This window comes from Scaptodrosophila lebanonensis, unplaced genomic scaffold (assembly GCF_003285725.1).
Source record: "Scaptodrosophila lebanonensis strain 11010-0011.00,11010-0021.00 unplaced genomic scaffold, SlebRS2 tig00000001-arrow-pilon, whole genome shotgun sequence".
Taxonomy (NCBI): domain Eukaryota; kingdom Metazoa; phylum Arthropoda; class Insecta; order Diptera; family Drosophilidae; genus Scaptodrosophila; species Scaptodrosophila lebanonensis.
The window spans coordinates 260,485-277,402 of NW_022060529.1; the positions used below are offsets into that span (position 1 = coordinate 260,485).

Genomic DNA, 16,918 nt, shown 5'->3' on the forward strand with positions numbered 1-16,918 from the left:
TACGTTTCAAAATACTTTTATTCTCATTTGGCCAATTCGACCAATCTAATTAATTACAAACCCAGTCCCAGTTATTTTAAATGGCTACGAATTGTTTTTAACGCATTTTATTGTTATCCATTCAATATTATTTTGTAGGTGCACACACATTGAACACTATTTGATATATGGTTTTTGAGTACAATACATTTTTTTATAGAAAGTTAAACATGTAACAACATAAATATAAAATAACCCAACAACAAAAATCACATGATTAATATAGTACACGTACACCTAAAATATAGTTTTTTTAAGAACATCACAGCTACATTTTCGTTCGATTTTCTATCTAACAGCTACATACAACTATATGTATGTCAGTGTGCATGTAGGACCTATGTAATTCCTCGCTTATGTATGCACATTAAAAGTGTGTATGTACATATGTATATGTATTAAAATGTCAATAAAAGCGGGACCGTCTCTGCTATGGTTAAATAAAACTTATAAACAAATAAAGAAGCCTCTAGCTGAACATAGCACTGTTTTCTATTCGTACTATCTGGCTGACTAGCGAAAATTGTACAATTGAAAATAATAAAGTATAAACACAACAAAAATTGCAGCGAAATATCAGTAATCTAGTCGTTTCTTTAAGCGAAAGAACTCGGCATTATCAATGCTTGCTACATTGTCCATATTTAGGTTGCGCAACGTCCGCACGCCTGACAAACGGTCTTCAATGTCCGTATACATGCGGCGACACCGATAGACGGAGAGCGTTTGCAGACATGTACAGTTTACCAAAATGGCATCGAGAGTGTGGTCCGTCAACTGACTGCAGCCACTAATATGCAGGGCACGCAATCGTTGAAGTTTACTCGAAACAACTTGTATGGTCTTATCATTGATATTGTAGCAATCCGAAAGATCTAGTTCCTCTATAGAGGGGCAATTGTTCACCAATTGTTCCATGCCCAGCAACGATATTTGCTGACAATTAGAGAGCAGGAGGCGTCGCAGTTCCACATGCTTTAGACCATATTTCAGAGAAACATCGCTTATCTTGTTGCAGCCGCGGAGGTTTAGTGACCGCAGACCACGCAGCTGTTGAATGTTGTGACCCTCAAAATCCTCATCGTTAATTAGATTCATCTCGTAAGCGGCAAACATGGCCTGTTTACGCTTGGCATCACGCACAATTTCCTCTTCAGCCTTGCTACGCAGGGATATTTTTATGGATTGCAACGAGCCGGCAAATCTATCGCGTTCAGCCAATGTGTGACTGATCGGTGGATAAAAATTGTCCAACGAGGATGTCTGTGAGTTGGAGCGATTAAGCTCTAGTTTGGCCAAATTAATGCCTGTCAATGCAGCGTCTGTCAGCTGAAGTTGAAAATTATTAATACTCATTAAGCAAGTCTATGCATGTCCTGAAAGACTAACTCACCAGACAGCAGCTTTCCAGAGATAACTCACGCAGCCAACGTAATTTACTAATAATGCACTGAACTGCCTTGTCGGTAACCCCATTGACACAGTGACTCAGGTGGAGGGAACGCAAGGCACGCAAATTAGAAGCTATTGCATTGATGCATTCCTCACAGATTTGCAAATACGATACGTCAAGCTCCTCCAGCACAAGATTCTCTTCGCGTGCCACTCCCTCTATAATGCCGTTACTAGTGATACTATCACAATTGGAGAGGTCCAGGTGACGCAACCGACTTAAACGATGCAGCTGGGAAGCCCCGGTGTTTGTCACCGCTGAACATGCGTTAATCTTGAGTTTCTGTAGCTGCGGATTGAACTGCACAATGGAGGCTAAGGAGTCATCGTTTAGACACAAAGTCGCCGACAAGTCCAAGACACTCAACTGAGATTGTGTGGCGAGAAAAATCTTGGCAGTGGCAGCGTTTAACTGTCGGCAACCAGCCAAATAAAGGCATTGTAGTTGGACACCAGGATTACCCTCAGAATCGAGTTCGCATAACGCCAGCAACGCCTGTCCAATGAGTGTGTGACTGAAGTCCAACTCGCGCAAATGCTTACGATGCTCCGTAAGAACTTTTAAAACGTATTTAAACGTAAGTACCGATTCACTGGGAGTACTACAACCATCATTCGGATAGAAGCGCCGATGTATGGCATTGTGAAATGCTATGTGGCACCCAGACATGTTAAAAACCTCTAGTCTCGGCATTAATGACGTCAAGCGCAACAATATTGCATCTGTTAAATACTGATTTTCGCAAAGTGTCAGCTCCCGTACGCAGACTAACCGGGTAGCTAATTCACTCAAATTGCACACAGTGCCATCCAAAAAAGTGCCAGACATGAAAAGCGGGGAACAGCGAGCTACGGATAATTCACGTAAGTGAGGCATTAAACACAGAACGCCATAGAACTGTTTGTCATTCAAATCTACATTGTCCAGCGTTAGCGAGTGTGCAGTGCTTCCTATGTGTGTTATGAATTTCTGCACCTGGCCAAGAGTAACATCTTCGAACACAAAATGGCGGAAATGGCGTTCGCATTTCAGGAAATCAACAGCGGGTCCATATTGATCCGAAAGTACAACTTTTGCAAAGCGGATGCGGGTCCGTGAATTAAACTCCGTCTGATCCAACGCTGCATGCCAACGTCTGCAGGTGGATCCGGCGGATTGCAAATCAGAGTAGCCCAAATAACTGTATATGCGCAGAATTATCTATATGCGTGCGAGAATCAAAGGCACAGGTCAGCTGACTCGAATTCGTATCCATCAGATAGTAGTTGTCTGTCACGTTCAATTGCTTACAATTACGAACTTACTTCTAGCGGCAGCTCATCATAACAATGGCTCGTGTATAATAACGTCGACATACTATTGTATGAAATTAAAACGATGCTCTATATGGTAAGTTTTTTCAACGATTAAAATGCAGTGCAAATGCACCTTCAAACTCTTCTCCACCACCCACTGTGCCTACTAGAGGTGATCAGTTTTGTATAACTATTAGCTTGTAACGAGTACTCAATAATCCCTTAAAGAAGAGAATATTTTTGCATAGTGCACGGTAGATTGAATTATGAATGAATTATTCAATTATAAACGTATAATAAAGATTTAAATGACAATTTATTTTCAATTTGAATTCATAAATAACAAATATGAACCCAATCAACAAATTTTTAACATTGCTTAAATTGACAGTCAATGGTGAAATCACTACTACGTTACCTGGGTGAAATAACAGAGGAACGTAAACATCACGTTTTTTTTTACCATCTTTAGTGTCTATGAGGTCACTTGCAACAATTTGCAAACATAATTGGTAAAAAGCTAATTTGACTGTAAAAATTGTTGGGGCTTAAAGTATAACGTTCACAACGCACTCAAATTCAAGCTGCAACAGTGCCCTTAATAATGGCCGATCCAAAGTTTCAAAATTTACCCGGAATCGTATGTTTTGAGATAAAATTTGTTCAATCATAAAGATGCAATTATCTTCTCTCTATCGTAGGCTTATGACCAACCCGATATCTATGAATCTCCTGATGACCCGGAGATTGACACATCCGATTATTATGAGGAAGAACCTGAAAATGATGCCATCGAGCGTTTGCACATCTCCCCGAGCGCTGCCCATCAACGTTTCCGTGGCGCCACGCTTGAGGGCAGTGTGGACTTTAGCGATCGCATTGGAAGCCGTGTATGTCGAGGATACGATGTTCGCGGAGGCGATTACGAGCTAGTGGGTGTAGGTGAAAAAGAAACACCCGTGCAGAAATGCAAACGCTTGCAAATCGAAATGAACGAATTACTCAACGAGGTTGCGGCATTTCAAGTAGATCGTAAAATTGCCGACGAAGAGAAGCAGTCCTACGATGCTGTGGCAACTGTCATCACCACGGCCAAGAAAGTATTGGATACTCTGAAGCTAGAGCAAGTGCTGGGTAAAGAACAGGTTCCCAACGATAAACAGGTCAAAGCTCTTATTAGCCAGGTTGAGGAATTTAAACAATCTGGGGTTCTGACAGCCATTCCAGCACCAGGCGCGGACTTAGCATCTACTGCACGTGTTGCCAGTCTTGAACAACGGCTATATCAACTGGAGAAGGCAGTGGGTGCACAACCGGAAAAACTCAGTCGGCTAACCACGCTTACGAATACTGGAAACGTTTTGGAAGCAGTACGTCAACTTAGCACAAAAGCGGCATTGCTGCAGCCAGACAAATTGGACACAATTGAGCAACGCCTTACCACTTTGGCTAGTAAAATGGACGCCATTGCGGAGAAGTCCAGCGGCAGTGCCCAGGATGCCAAGCGTGATCAGAAGATTATTGAGCTGTATGACCTGGCGAAGCGCACCGAACCGGTAGCTGAAATATTACCACATGTCATTGAGCGCATGCAAGCCCTTGAGGCGCTACACAAATATGGTAAGCAAAAATCCAAAATGGTATTTCGAATTTAAACATACGATTTTTTATTTTTTCGGTTACAGCAAACAATTTTGCGAAAATAATTGCGGAAATCGAGCAGAAACAAAGTACCATTACTACTAGTTTGGTCAATAATAAAGAACTTTTGCATTCTGTGCAAGAAACATTTGCACAAAATCTGGAGACTATAAATAAGAAGGTAGCTAAGGTCGAAGAACGTGTTACCGCTATATCATCAAAAAAGTAATTGGATAAACAATACTATTATAACTATTTATCTAAATAAAAATACTTTAAAGATTGATCAATTTAAATTACTTGCATCAAGAGGTGGACACGAACTAGTTCGATTTTCCGTAATCGATTTATTGCCAACTCATTGCATTCCTGTTGCCGTCAGTTCTGGTGTTGCCATCAGCTCTGAACTACACATCTATTAGAAAAGTTGTAAGCCAGCCAATTAAACTTATACACAGTTTTCAAAATCAATTTATTATATTGTGCATTTTATCTACATTTGACGGTGAGTACTAGAAAAGTTAACCGTAGTTTCGTTGCTCAAGAAAATATCACTTAACGTTTTTGCGGGCGCTACGAAGCCAGGCAGCTAAAAGTGATGACGGGGCGCACTCCAATTGGATGTGACACCATTTCGAAGCAACACATGCATATGTGTTATAAAATTCATTTACATTACAGTAGAGAACGATTTGCACGATGAAAATCAAGGAATTACAGAAGACTGTGAACATCGCCTGGTCCCCGGCACAGCAGCAACCAATTTACTTGGCGGCCGGCACAGCTGCTCAGCAATTTGATTCTAATGTGAACTCTGCGTTGGAAATATACTCGCCCAATTTTAAAGATGCAAGCTACGATTTGGAATTGAAGGCGGCCGTGCCCAGCCAATATAAGTAGGAATTATGCAATTTTAATTCTGTGATAAGTATTTCATAAATCTTGAACTCAGATTCCAAAAAGTGATTTGGAGCCCACTTGGCCTAAATGCCACGCATCCCAATGGCCTCATTGTGGGTGGCTGTGAGGCAGGTCACATCAATATATACTCAGCAGCTAAACTTCTGGCCAATGAGGAACCGTTGCTGGCGCGACAAGATAAGCACACAGGAGCTGTGAGCGGATTGGACTTTAATCCATTCCAAAATAATTTGCTGGCCTCATGTGCTTCAGAATCTGAAATTTACATATGGGATTTGAACAACCCGGCCACACATATGAATCCCGGGGCCAAAACGCAACCCCTGGAGGATGTGAAGAATGTGGCCTGGAATCGTCAGGTGCAGCACATTTTGGCGTCGGTGTTCAGCACGCGGTGTGTTATCTGGGATTTGCGAAAGAGTCAGCAAATCATCAAGCTGTCGGACACCCAATCACGTGTGCGGTGGCATTCCATACAATGGCATCCCGAAGCGGCCACACAGGTCTGGCTGGCCTCCGAAGACGATCAGGCACCTGTTGTACAGCTGTGGGACCTTCGATATGCTACTGCCCCGGCCAAGACCTATCAAATTCATCATAGGGGTGTGCTTGGCATGTCATGGTGTCTGGAGGACACAGATTTGATGGTGTCGTGCGGCAAAGATAATCGGATCTACTGCTGGAATCCCAATACGGATATACCTGAAGGTGAAATACTGTCAGAAGTAGCCACCACCGCCTCTTGGTATTCCGATGTACAATTCTGTCCACGCAATCCGTCACTTATCGCCAGCGCCAGCTTAGAAGGTGCTGTGTCCATTTACTCTCTTAACGGCGGAACCCAACAAGTAGTGCAAACGGCCAATAAGATCGCTGATTCATTCCCTGGCATGGATCAGTTATCACAAGTTCCGCTCTCACAACAAGCTACTCAAGTGGTCTACCACGATCTAGTACGTGCACCCAAGTGGATGAAGCAACCATGTGGCGTGTCATTCGGCGTAAGTATGTTTAAAAAATAAAAATTTTAACATATGCTTAATGACTTGTAATACGCAGTTTGGCGGAAAGTTGGTCAGCTTTGATAGAAACTCCAAAACAGTCAAAATTTCACAGCTCACCACAGAACCAAGTCTAGTGGAGCGTGCTAATGCCCTGGAACGTTCGCTGGCTGAGGCCAACTATGCCGATTATTGCCGACATCGTGCTGATCAAACGGCTGATCAGCATGGACGCTATATCTGGTACTTTATTAAGGCAAACTTTGATGTGAATCCCAAAGAGGAGCTTTTAAATCTACTGGGTAATGCGCAATGCGTTATGATGGGACAAGTTTTTCTGATTATTATAATTTAAACATATAGGTTACAACAAAGACGATATTGATAGCAAGTTCTCAAAGTTTATAAAAGAAAACGAAAACGATGCCCTAGCTGAAGTCGACTCGCTTACAAATCGCATCTCCACACTGACGCATGTAAGTTTCTACACTCCTCAAACCAATTTTCTTATCGCCCGCATTCCATATCCGCTTGCCTCTTATCTTTGTGCAAGAAACTAAAATTTCACTTAAAGTACACGCACAATTGTTATACTCTGTTTATGAAATGTACAAGAGTATATTAGGTTTGCGGGAGCTGAACATGTAAAAAGTATATATATTCTTGATCAGCGTGACCAGGCGAGTCGATCTAGCCCTGTCTGTCTGTTAGTCTGTCCGTATGAACACCTGGATCTCAGAGATTATAAGAGGTAGATACACCAAACTTTGCACAAAGATGCGTTATGTGTGTATGCTGTGCAAGTTTGTTTAATTTTTTTGATTCCCAATTTGAATTTCCAGATAGTGATTATAAGTCTAAATGCCAAGTTTCATAATGATAGGCCGATTTACCAGGAAGTTATAACTATATATGTACATAAGACCATGCAGTGCCCGCAGCTGTTGTTGTTACTGCTTTGCTCAGGCACACGAGACATACACAGACACACAAACACACACATACACGCATAATTATTCTACACATATGTACAGAGTATTTCAAAGTCGGGACACCCGACCTTAGCTTTTTTACTTGTTTAATTTCTTATCAATGTTGACCCTGTGCCAAATACATAAGCATGTTTATTCCGCTTTCGCCTCTTTCTTCGATATGCTGCTCTATGCTTCGACAGAGCGATTCATCAGAAGTTGAGTGCGATCAGAGCACAAATTATAGCACTGATACATCGGTAAGAAATCTCTGATTGGAATAATTTTAAGCAAATATCGGGCAAAATTGAAATTTTAGCCCATAGTTTAATTACATTGTAATGTGTCTTACAGCAAACTGCGGACAACAGGACTATTTTCGATGAGATTGCTGGAGAAGGTCCAAAACAATTCAGGGACAATACTTCACCGCCGAAACCGAATTTCAAAATACCGAGTGGTGATCGTAAGTATAGCATAATCCTTAATTTACTTAAAATCAAAATGTATTGGGCTTATTGTAAATATATGTTTCTTATTTGTTTAATTAATTGGCAGATGCCGACAGCCTTATTGCAGAGGCCATACTCACTGGCAATACGGAAGCAGCAGTTGAACTATGCATCGAAGCTCAGCGCATACCGGAGGCTCTGATTATTGCCTCCACGGCGGGCCACGACGTCTTGATTAGAACACAAACGCGTTTTCTGTCCGAGCAGAGGGGGGAATTATCACAGGTTATTTGCGCACTGGTCACGCGGGACTGGCTGGACTTTGTCAATCGCTGTACCGTAGACTCGTGGAAGGAAGCTCTGGTGGCGGCGCTAAAGCACAGTGAACGTAAGCTAGTGGATATCTGCGAACGCCTTGGCGATCGTCTGCTCAACGAGTGTGCAAATAGTGTAGAATACACACGGAATGCTATGCTCTGCTACATCTGCGCCGGCAGCATCGATAAGCTGGTTAATGCCTGGTACCAATCGAAGCAGTTGGAACAGCAGAATCCCAACTACAAACTGAACACTAGCGAGCTGCAAGAACTGGCTGAAGTAGTTATGTTGATGTCTAAGTCATTGGAACAGCAAGGCATTGCAATAGATCTAGCTGGTCGATTTGCAGGATTTATATCGGAATATGGAGGGCTCTTAGCATCGCAGGGCGCTTTAACTGCAGCTTTGCAATACATAACAACATTGGGTAGCTGCAGTGCTCAAGGCAGCGATTTGGATGTGCTACGGGAACGCATTAGCCATGCCGTCAATACAGCGGAGCCGGCTCCGACTGTAGCGCCTGCTGTAGGCTACAGTCGCCAAGCAGCTCGTGGTTCGTTCTCACAGCCGACGCCCTTTAATCCTTACAATGTGCCAATAGGCAATGCTAGCTGGCAAAGTCCTGTATCGGCAGTGGCAGCTCCAGTGGTGGCCATGGCCACACCGATTTCCAATTATCCAACAGCCCAGGCACCGCCCCAACCTTTCAATCCACAAGCGGCAGCCAAACCTGAGGCAGTCGCACACCCGCCAAGACCACACAGCAATGCCAGCTCATCAGGTGGTGGCCCAGCAGCAGGTAGCATCAGCGGCGTCGGCCTCCACACACGCTCCAAGTATGTTTTGGATCCATCAGTGGCAGCACCCACTAGCGCTTATGGTGTGCCATACAATCCTGTTCCAGTACCAGCGCCAGCTCCCGCACCCTTCACTGGTGCTCCAGTGCCCATCCAACAACCTGGCAGTGTGCCCACAAATTATAATAGCAATGCTTTCAATACGAATCCCTTAGCTTCAGTTCAGCCCTACGGTCAAGTAACCTACATGGACGCAGGAAGCCGTGGTGGTTATGTGCCAGGTATGGCTCCGGTCGACACAATGCCTGCAGCAAATGCACCTGCTCAAACGCCCATTATACAAAATATACAAAGAAATCCAACGCCGCCACCTGGCTGGAATGACCCGCCAACCCTTAAATCATCGAGAGTGGTAGGCCCAATAAAACAAATCTCTGGCAACTTCTTTTTTTGTATTTTTATTTTTCTTTTGCAGCCGAAACCCAAAGCCGCAACGGAACCGCTAGCTGCTCCTATATTGCATCCATTATTTGGCACAGACCCCAATAAAAATCAAAATGGCTACGTCGATCCAAATCAATACCAGGTTCCAATTACAACTTGAAGCCAACTATGCACAAGTTCTGAGCCTATTTTCTTTGCTTCTGTATAGGCTATGCCACCACCAGCCAGCGGCAACACTTACTACAATCCAGCTACAGTCAACAACAATTCTCAGCAGCAAACCTTTCCAGCACCGCAGCAACAACAGCCCAACTTCCAAACATCGGCAATTCAAAATCAACAGCAGCAGTGGCAAGGACAACAACATCAGCAAACAATTGGGTACACAGAACATCCAGCACCAATACAGCAACAGCAACGTCAGGCGCCACCACCCAAAGAAAAGCCACCACTGCCAGAGGAATATATATATTTACAAACTGTCCTGGAGGAGCTGAAAAAACAATGTCTGAGTGCCACACAAGATCCGGTGAGTTGCATGGACATGAACTAGATATAGTGCAGAAAAAAACATCCTGAGTATCCAAATTTAAATTATACCCCAATTCTAGACCAACTGAACCAGAATATTATCAATTTTTAAGAAGCAAATCTAATCTAATGGAAAATTAAATCAATCTTTTCTGAAGTGTTGGTACCGGCATAAACCATTATTTGTTTTATATTCAAACAACCTATATACATACTCCACAATGAACTAAGACTTTCTGTTTTTGTTGTTTTCGGACTGCTTCATTAGTGCTATTAATCCGTTTTATACTTTACAGCGCACAAAACGCAAATTTGTTGATGTGGCCAAACGATTGGAAAATCTGTACGATTGCTTGCGAGAAGACAAGGTTCGCATAAACACATATATCCCCGTTTGTAATTACTTTAATTGTTTATTTCATTTCAAAGCTCACATCCTCAACAGTGCAATATCTAAATCAAATTGTTCAGTACATACAAGTATCGGACTATGCCAATGCATTAGAAATGCACACGCGCATAGCGTTCGGCACGGATTTTTCGCAATGTGCTGGATTCATGCAGGGATTGAAGGTGCTGCTTCAATCGGCAGCGGAACTACAACTGGTTTTGCGTTAATTTGATTAGTTTTTCCTAATCTACAAGCGTGCTCAGTTCTCTTTCGTTAAAACAGTTTCCCTATGTTTTCTTCAACTTTACGTATTTGTTGTTGTAACAAAATATTCTTACATGTGTGTAATGTACTCGTGTTCCATGTTTATTTTAATGCATGTTTGTAAGTGAGCTTGTGCCGCTGATTTGATTTACTTATCTATATAAATACATATAAATTTAACATGTTGCTAATCGAGAGATAAATACATATATATATGCAAAAAATTAAATATATTCGTATGACAAGAACTAAACTAAAAATTTTGCACATATTAAAAAAATGAGAATTCGCAACTTTCACTTTATAATAACTTGGGCTGATTACGTATGTTTTCCAGATCTAGCATAGGCTGCTCTTCAAGTTGAAGTGGCGATGCTGTTCCTATTAGTGGCGAGCCTACCCGTTGCTGAACCTGCTGTGGTCTTCGAACCGCCGGTGGCGTCTGTAAATGCTCCTCGGGTGTGTAGTTTAGCTTTTCTTCGGGAAGCAGACGATACTTTTTAAGATACTTGTAGGAAGCATTTGATATATCATTGGGACTTTGCGCCAAATTATCTATTTGACGCAAAGGGCTCGCTGTCTTAATTGGTAGGTGCATATTATTGTTATGCGTTCCTGGAGAAGCCAGGCGGAGCTCCTGCATCAGTTCGTCAAGCTGTTGCTGTGGCAAATACTTGAGAGCCAGCTCATTCATCACCAGACTTTTCTCCGTATTGGGCTTGGGCAGCACATTAACTACTACTGGCGGCGGTACCTTACCCTGAGGCGTATTCGGGCGGTAACCTGTCGATTGCGCCATGGGCTTCACCACCCGTGGTGTTTGAAATTGAGCCTGCAATGCAGGTCTTGTTGTTGGATTGAAGGGCACCGCGGGAAACTCATCCTCTTCTATTATGTATTCTTGTATGATGGGTGTAAGTCGCTTGACGGCGACATTGTCTAGACAAATATTTATTTTTAATACGAATAAAATAAGTAATACTTTAATGCTTACTGTTGCTGTTTGCTAAGATATCACACTGTGTGCCAGTTTCCTTATAAGCTGTAAGGGCCGAAGGACGCTGCTGTTGTATCAATGATTCACACAATTGTCTTAGGAGCTGCTGCTCCTGGCGCATGCATTCCAAAATGTTAATAAGTTCTTCTACATCCTGCTTGCTCGCCAAATGACTTGAATTAGTGTGGGTGGCGGAGGCTAAGGTGGCCGACTTGGGCGAAATGTTAACTGCATCTGTTTGTGTGCCAGCACAAATGGTAAGTACATCTGACGCCGAGGACTTGCCTGTATTTGCGGCTGCCGAGTCTAGTGATCGACGATGTTGTACTGTAGACAACTGTTCTCGTTGATAATGAGCCAAAGGCTCTACATAGCCCACATTGCTGCTGGAGGACTGCAACATAGGCGTTGTAACTGCATCGCTAATGGAGGCGCGGCTGCGTGGAATAATAACATATTCATTAGATTGTGTTGTTATAGTTGTACTGGTGCTGCTGGTTGCTGGTCCCAGCTCTGTTGTTAGTACTGGTGAAAAATTCACGCGCGGCAACATTTGTTTCTTCCACGATGCGAAGGTAGGAGTTGTTCGCTGTTGTTGTTGCTGCTGTTGATGAAACTGCATCGCTTGTGATTGTTGTGAATGCGATTGTTCCTGTTGTTGTTGTGGTGGCATTTGGCCAAACAATATTGATACTTCGGGCACTGTGGGTTTAGCCATCGCTTCTGATGGAGTACTAGGTTTTGGCGCTGCTCTGGGCAACATATCTTCCGTTTCGGGCTCAAACATTGTAAAAATGTAATGTACTAAACCAACTCAATTAAATGAGCGGGACCGGCACCACAATACAGCTCGAATAATACTGCCGTATCGCTCGGATGTGATAACTTAACGAAACGCATTCGTTGAAATTAATCGAAATAGCCTATCGCAACCACAAATAGAGTATTTCTTTCAATAAAAAGTAGAGCAGCATATTATAAGAAATAATGCCTTTTTTGGAAGACATTGGGTCATTAACAGTCAATACACCGCCGTTGCCTTCGGACACAGAACTGGACCCGATGCCTGTGCGTGAGATCACACAAACTGACCACCTAAATAAGCGCTTGCTCCAATATTACTTGCAAAATATCATTAGATCCAATAATAATGAATCACAAAACCCAGACAACGCCATCGGAGCTGACGACAATGAATTCGAGGAGTAATGTACATTTTATATATGTATTTTGCAGTCAATGGATTTGTTGGTTGTGTGTATGGCGACAGCTGGAGTTAAAGCTAATAAATCTTGAGAGCTCGTAATAAAAATTTGGCGTGTATTTTAGATTCGCCGACGTTTGTTGGTTTGCACTGGTGGTGGGGTCGTTGATGGACTGATAGATTCGTTCGAAATGGAACCACGCGTCCGCTTAGCTGATCGCTTTGGCAACTCCAACTTGACCGATACCTTCTTTTCGAGATCTTTGCTTTGGTTCGATTGCAACACTGTCTGTTTTGAAGGCACTGTAATGCAAAGTATAGGTGTAAGATGGAATACACAGATATAAAGGTGTTACAGTTTTTCGCTCTTACCTTTGCCATTACTGTCTGCCGTTAAACTAACGGTTATTGCTTCGGATGTCGGTGTCATATCCTTTGTGTCCTCGGCAGCACTTGCACCGGCCGTCTTTTTCATTAGAAGAGTCGCGTACTCGTGCTCTGGTAAAAAGAACTCGCGTTCTTCATTGGGAAAAGGCAAAGTCTCGAGATCATCTAGCTCCTTGAGCTTGTACATTTTGCCAAGTTGGCGCCAGATGAGTGTGCTGGGCATATCGCGATTTAAACTTTTTGAGAGGCGCTCTGATATGCACGACATATAAAAGTGCTTGTTTATGCCGAATGGGCGCAGACCCTCCATTGCATGAAAAAGCTGTACTTCCTCTTCTGTTGACCAGTCATGATCTATGATGAGTGGAGTGGTCGCTCCAGCAAACTCCTTGTCCTTAGCCATTATCCCCAGCAGGTCGAACGAAAACAAAGCAACTGCCGCATTTCGATGCCGTTTTTGTATCGATAAAAATGCACACTGGTATCGAGCTGATAGCAGCTTTGCACTTGCGCTGCATCGCAGCCAACTTCGCGTGTAGTATATAGACGTCCGTGCTTGGGTGTGTATCTTTTTCGTTCGTTAATAAATATCAATAAATACACGGAAATACAAATCATTTACTATTTTGCTGTGACTCTGGTAAATTGGTAGTGCCATTGGCGTGTAGTTGTGTGCTTTATGTCTGCTAACTATGTCGATATTTCTTATTAACTCTATACTTCTGTTACTGTTGTGGAAATTATACTTCGTAATTTGCTGGAAGCGCAGGGGCAGGGGGAAAAGCTAAAAGTATAGTTAATTAGATGATAAACAATAGAGCTGTAACAGGGCTTGGATATTATTTTTTTCTTTCTTTTTTTCGTACCTCTTCCTTTTGGCGGATATCAGTAAGGGTTGGCCAACGCGCATTCATATCCGCCCTCACCGCAGCCATGTACTTGTGCAGTAAGTCAAGGTTTCTGCGTTGAAAAATTAATCACCAATCGATTGGACAACAGACTGAGGAAGGCAATTCAATATGTTAAAGCTTTAAAGTGACGATACCCTCTGTACTCAATTGAATCTAAATTTGTGCTAAACTTTCTTTGTCTAATTTCCGTCTACCTACTGAACTCTTTAATTTTCATGCTGCCTGCATGTCCTATGAAATTTTGTGTCGTTGTTGTTTAATGTCGTGAAAATGTAGAACTCGCTGGAAACATGAAAATAAAGTCCACTTTCGTGGTAAAATGCTCTTCTATTACATTTTCAGCGCGCCTTCTTAAGCTTCATCCAAAAACCATCACCACCTACCCTATATCCAGAACTTAGGGCATTTAATAACAATTAAACACAAGAGCCACCACTACTACCACAAGCACAACAAACACACGCACACACATTTTCTGTATTTGCATATAGTATCACTGAGAAAATTTTCAACCATAGGCCTATCCGAGACCGCCGTCATGGACGTAATGTCATCATCACTACAACAACAACGCATTGTTGTTGATCAGCTTCGTCGCGAGGCTGGCATCGATCGCCAAACTGTATCGGAATCCTGCTCCAAAATGATGAAATACATATCGGAGCATGAGCAGGAGGATTATCTTTTGAATGGCTTCACCAGTCAGAAGGTAAATCCATTCCGCGAAAAGTCCTCGTGCACCGTTCTTTAAAAAGTCGTTATTGGAGATGGCGTGCATACACATACATATGCGCAATGTGGATTCCGTGTTGTTTTAACTTAATGAAATATCATCAAATATGAAATAGGCAATGAGTGCTAAATATTAGAACATAAAACAGCTATCAAGACCACCAGTTCTATTTTTCTGTACGCAAAACCATTTTGCAAAATTGTAAACAAATATCACGAAGAACTACAATATATATATATATATATAAATAAATATCGAAATCTGTAACGCAATCCTTGAAAATACAAAACATACTTATTGACATATTCCCTAAAAAATGAAAATGAAAATACAAAATCATAGGCATTTAGTTGAAAATGTACATCAACAATTTTGATTTGCAATTGTGGGGAACTTTAAATAATACGAATATCCCAACTATTGCAACAAATACAAACAACTACAAAGCGAACTACAGCAACAACTACCTACAAGATAAAACACTCACATATATATGAAATCTATATATCAACGAACATGCAAATATAAATACAGACAAATATATTTATTTATTAAAAAAGAAGGAAAAAAACGAAAATAAAAAAATCCCAAATAAAAGTATGTGTCTTGCCCACTTATTTCACAAAAAAAAAACCTTTCCTTGTATGTAACGCGTTGATGCGGATGAAATGATGAAAAAATATATAGCAAGCAAATATTAGCACGAAACAAAATTTTAAAACATGGAATGAAACTATTAAAATATTAAAATAATTCAAATATATATTGCATACATTATCGAATTACTTTAAAAGCTTTAAAAATCAAATAACAAATGTTAAAACCTACAGCAAACAAGTTTAACTTATTGAATATTTTAGTGCGTTTATTAAAAAGTTTTTATTAGTAAATTATACACAAATATATATTTAAATACCGTTGCAGTAACGCAACAAGCATATTGCTAAATGTTACAAAAATGCAAACAATTATGAAAACCTAATGTAGTTTCGTCCTTTTAATTGAAAAAAGTTACATCGTAGAAACGATGCCAATCACTCACCAAAAAACTTTCATATTTTGAGCGATAAGTTATTTAATATGTATTTTCCATATGAAATTTAGTACCAACTTGAAAATTGTTTATTCTTTGGCATACAATTTCGAAAGAAGATAGGGAAGAATGTATTGTTTTTCAGTTGAATTATTCGTTTTTACATGCATACGTACATATGTGCCATCCTATATACATTTAGTGAGCCATCAACAGTTTCGCAACACATTTTTAATCGAACGTGATTGAGCCTGTATTTTTATAAAGTAAATATATATAAAGAAAAAATGCAATTGGCATGAGACGCAAGGAATACTAAAGCTGAGCTATTTTTTTATACCAGAACACGGCAATGGGCACATTTGTCTGGCATTGGATTGAAATGAAACGGTTCTTCTACAAAATGAAAACACGAATAGTCATTTCATAAATCCCATTGCAAAACACCAAACCACATCGCGCTTTTACTTTTAACGACTTGCATATATTATAAACCTATCAGTTCTTCCATTTTGCATTTATATAGACCAAAATATGAGGTGCTTTTAGTTGATACAAAAAATTTCCTGGCAACGAAATACGACAACAAAATTATGATGAAGTAATCTATATGGATGTTGTGGACTAATTATATAAATTATTGTACTAACGTAAAAATCATGCATCCTTTCCTTTTGTATGCTGATATCTTTAAGGTGTTTTGTTGATGTTTTGATCTGTATTTTGCTGTCGTGAGCAAACAGCAAAAAATAGCACAAAACTCAAATTTTCAAGACTATCTAAAAGTAGGACACGATGGTGTCAGTCCATTTCCTAGCCTTGTGTGTGCTGATTTAAACTAAAACTGCAGTTGGTTTCTAACTCGCACACATCGCTCTTTTTCCGCAATTTCGAACAGTTTTTGAAATGATAAGAAATTTCATATATCATTTTGCCACTAAGCTAGCACGAAACTATTCAATGGAGCACGAATTGTTTCGTTGGTCTTTAGTGGCAATTTTTTCATTCTTACAACTTATTACAAATATTAAATGGTTACATGAATTAATCTTATTGAAGCACCTATATGAAACAAAGCAAACTTAAGTAAAAAGTGCAACAAATATCTAAAGCAATACATATTACTACACTTGAA

At 41.0% G+C, this 16,918-nt stretch overlaps 7 protein-coding genes and 1 long non-coding RNA gene across 11 annotated transcripts; 4 read left to right on the plus strand and 4 right to left on the minus strand.

The window, feature by feature from the left end:
• Nucleotides 1-91: 91 nt before the first annotated feature.
• LOC115626982 (dynein regulatory complex subunit 6) lies at nucleotides 92-2,932 on the minus strand. Its single transcript, XM_030522501.1, has 3 exons — nucleotides 2,797-2,932; nucleotides 1,433-2,692; nucleotides 92-1,368 (listed from the first exon to the last, which is right to left on the minus strand). Exons 1-3 carry the CDS (start codon nucleotides 2,845-2,847, stop codon nucleotides 616-618), a joined length of 2,064 nt encoding a protein of 687 aa, XP_030378361.1. The 5' UTR covers nucleotides 2,848-2,932; the 3' UTR covers nucleotides 92-615.
• A 349-nt stretch (nucleotides 2,933-3,281) lies between these two features.
• On the plus strand, nucleotides 3,282-4,718 carry LOC115632224 (dynactin subunit 2). The gene is made up of 3 exons (XM_030529286.1): nucleotides 3,282-3,427; nucleotides 3,489-4,407; nucleotides 4,473-4,718. Exons 1-3 carry the CDS (start codon nucleotides 3,392-3,394, stop codon nucleotides 4,655-4,657), a joined length of 1,140 nt encoding a protein of 379 aa, XP_030385146.1. The 5' UTR covers nucleotides 3,282-3,391; the 3' UTR covers nucleotides 4,658-4,718.
• A 105-nt stretch (nucleotides 4,719-4,823) lies between these two features.
• Nucleotides 4,824-10,747, plus strand: LOC115634400 (protein transport protein Sec31A). 2 transcript variants are annotated; one of them, XM_030532091.1, is made up of 12 exons: nucleotides 4,824-4,933; nucleotides 5,110-5,324; nucleotides 5,381-6,350; nucleotides 6,409-6,652; nucleotides 6,714-6,826; nucleotides 7,525-7,581; nucleotides 7,676-7,787; nucleotides 7,880-9,300; nucleotides 9,364-9,474; nucleotides 9,541-9,861; nucleotides 10,160-10,231; nucleotides 10,293-10,747. In XM_030532091.1, exons 2-12 carry the CDS (start codon nucleotides 5,128-5,130, stop codon nucleotides 10,479-10,481), a joined length of 3,807 nt encoding a protein of 1,268 aa, XP_030387951.1. In that variant the 5' UTR covers nucleotides 4,824-4,933; nucleotides 5,110-5,127; the 3' UTR covers nucleotides 10,482-10,747. The 2 variants fall into 2 exon arrangements, with proteins under 2 accessions (XP_030387951.1, XP_030387953.1); XM_030532093.1 differs by lacking the exon at nucleotides 7,525-7,581.
• Nucleotides 10,605-12,445, minus strand: LOC115634401. The gene is made up of 2 exons (XM_030532094.1): nucleotides 11,513-12,445; nucleotides 10,605-11,457 (listed from the first exon to the last, which is right to left on the minus strand). The coding sequence occupies exons 1-2, from the start codon at nucleotides 12,300-12,302 to the stop codon at nucleotides 10,820-10,822; spliced, it is 1,428 nt and encodes a 475-aa protein (XP_030387954.1). The 5' UTR covers nucleotides 12,303-12,445; the 3' UTR covers nucleotides 10,605-10,819.
• Nucleotides 12,429-12,827, plus strand: LOC115634403. The gene has a single exon (XM_030532096.1). The coding sequence runs from the start codon at nucleotides 12,503-12,505 to the stop codon at nucleotides 12,722-12,724; it is 222 nt and encodes a 73-aa protein (XP_030387956.1). The 5' UTR covers nucleotides 12,429-12,502; the 3' UTR covers nucleotides 12,725-12,827.
• LOC115634402 (MRG/MORF4L-binding protein) lies at nucleotides 12,727-13,642 on the minus strand. Its single transcript, XM_030532095.1, has 2 exons — nucleotides 13,092-13,642; nucleotides 12,727-13,022 (listed from the first exon to the last, which is right to left on the minus strand). The coding sequence occupies exons 1-2, from the start codon at nucleotides 13,507-13,509 to the stop codon at nucleotides 12,841-12,843; spliced, it is 600 nt and encodes a 199-aa protein (XP_030387955.1). The 5' UTR covers nucleotides 13,510-13,642; the 3' UTR covers nucleotides 12,727-12,840.
• LOC115634404 (guanine nucleotide-binding protein subunit gamma-1) lies at nucleotides 13,632-15,787 on the plus strand. Of its 3 annotated transcripts, none has more exons than XM_030532097.1 (2): nucleotides 13,632-13,746; nucleotides 14,536-15,350. In XM_030532097.1, the coding sequence occupies exon 2, from the start codon at nucleotides 14,556-14,558 to the stop codon at nucleotides 14,766-14,768; it is 213 nt and encodes a 70-aa protein (XP_030387957.1). In that variant the 5' UTR covers nucleotides 13,632-13,746; nucleotides 14,536-14,555; the 3' UTR covers nucleotides 14,769-15,350. The 3 variants fall into 3 exon arrangements, with proteins under 3 accessions (XP_030387957.1, XP_030387959.1, XP_030387958.1); XM_030532099.1 differs by having other exon boundaries at nucleotides 13,648-13,666; nucleotides 14,536-15,787; XM_030532098.1 differs by having other exon boundaries at nucleotides 13,655-13,746; nucleotides 14,360-15,787.
• Nucleotides 13,753-15,837, minus strand: LOC115634405. The gene is made up of 3 exons (XR_003996436.1): nucleotides 15,793-15,837; nucleotides 13,973-14,106; nucleotides 13,753-13,890 (listed from the first exon to the last, which is right to left on the minus strand). It is a non-coding gene; the product is annotated as an uncharacterized LOC115634405 (long non-coding RNA).
• Nucleotides 15,838-16,918: the final 1,081 nt, after the last annotated feature.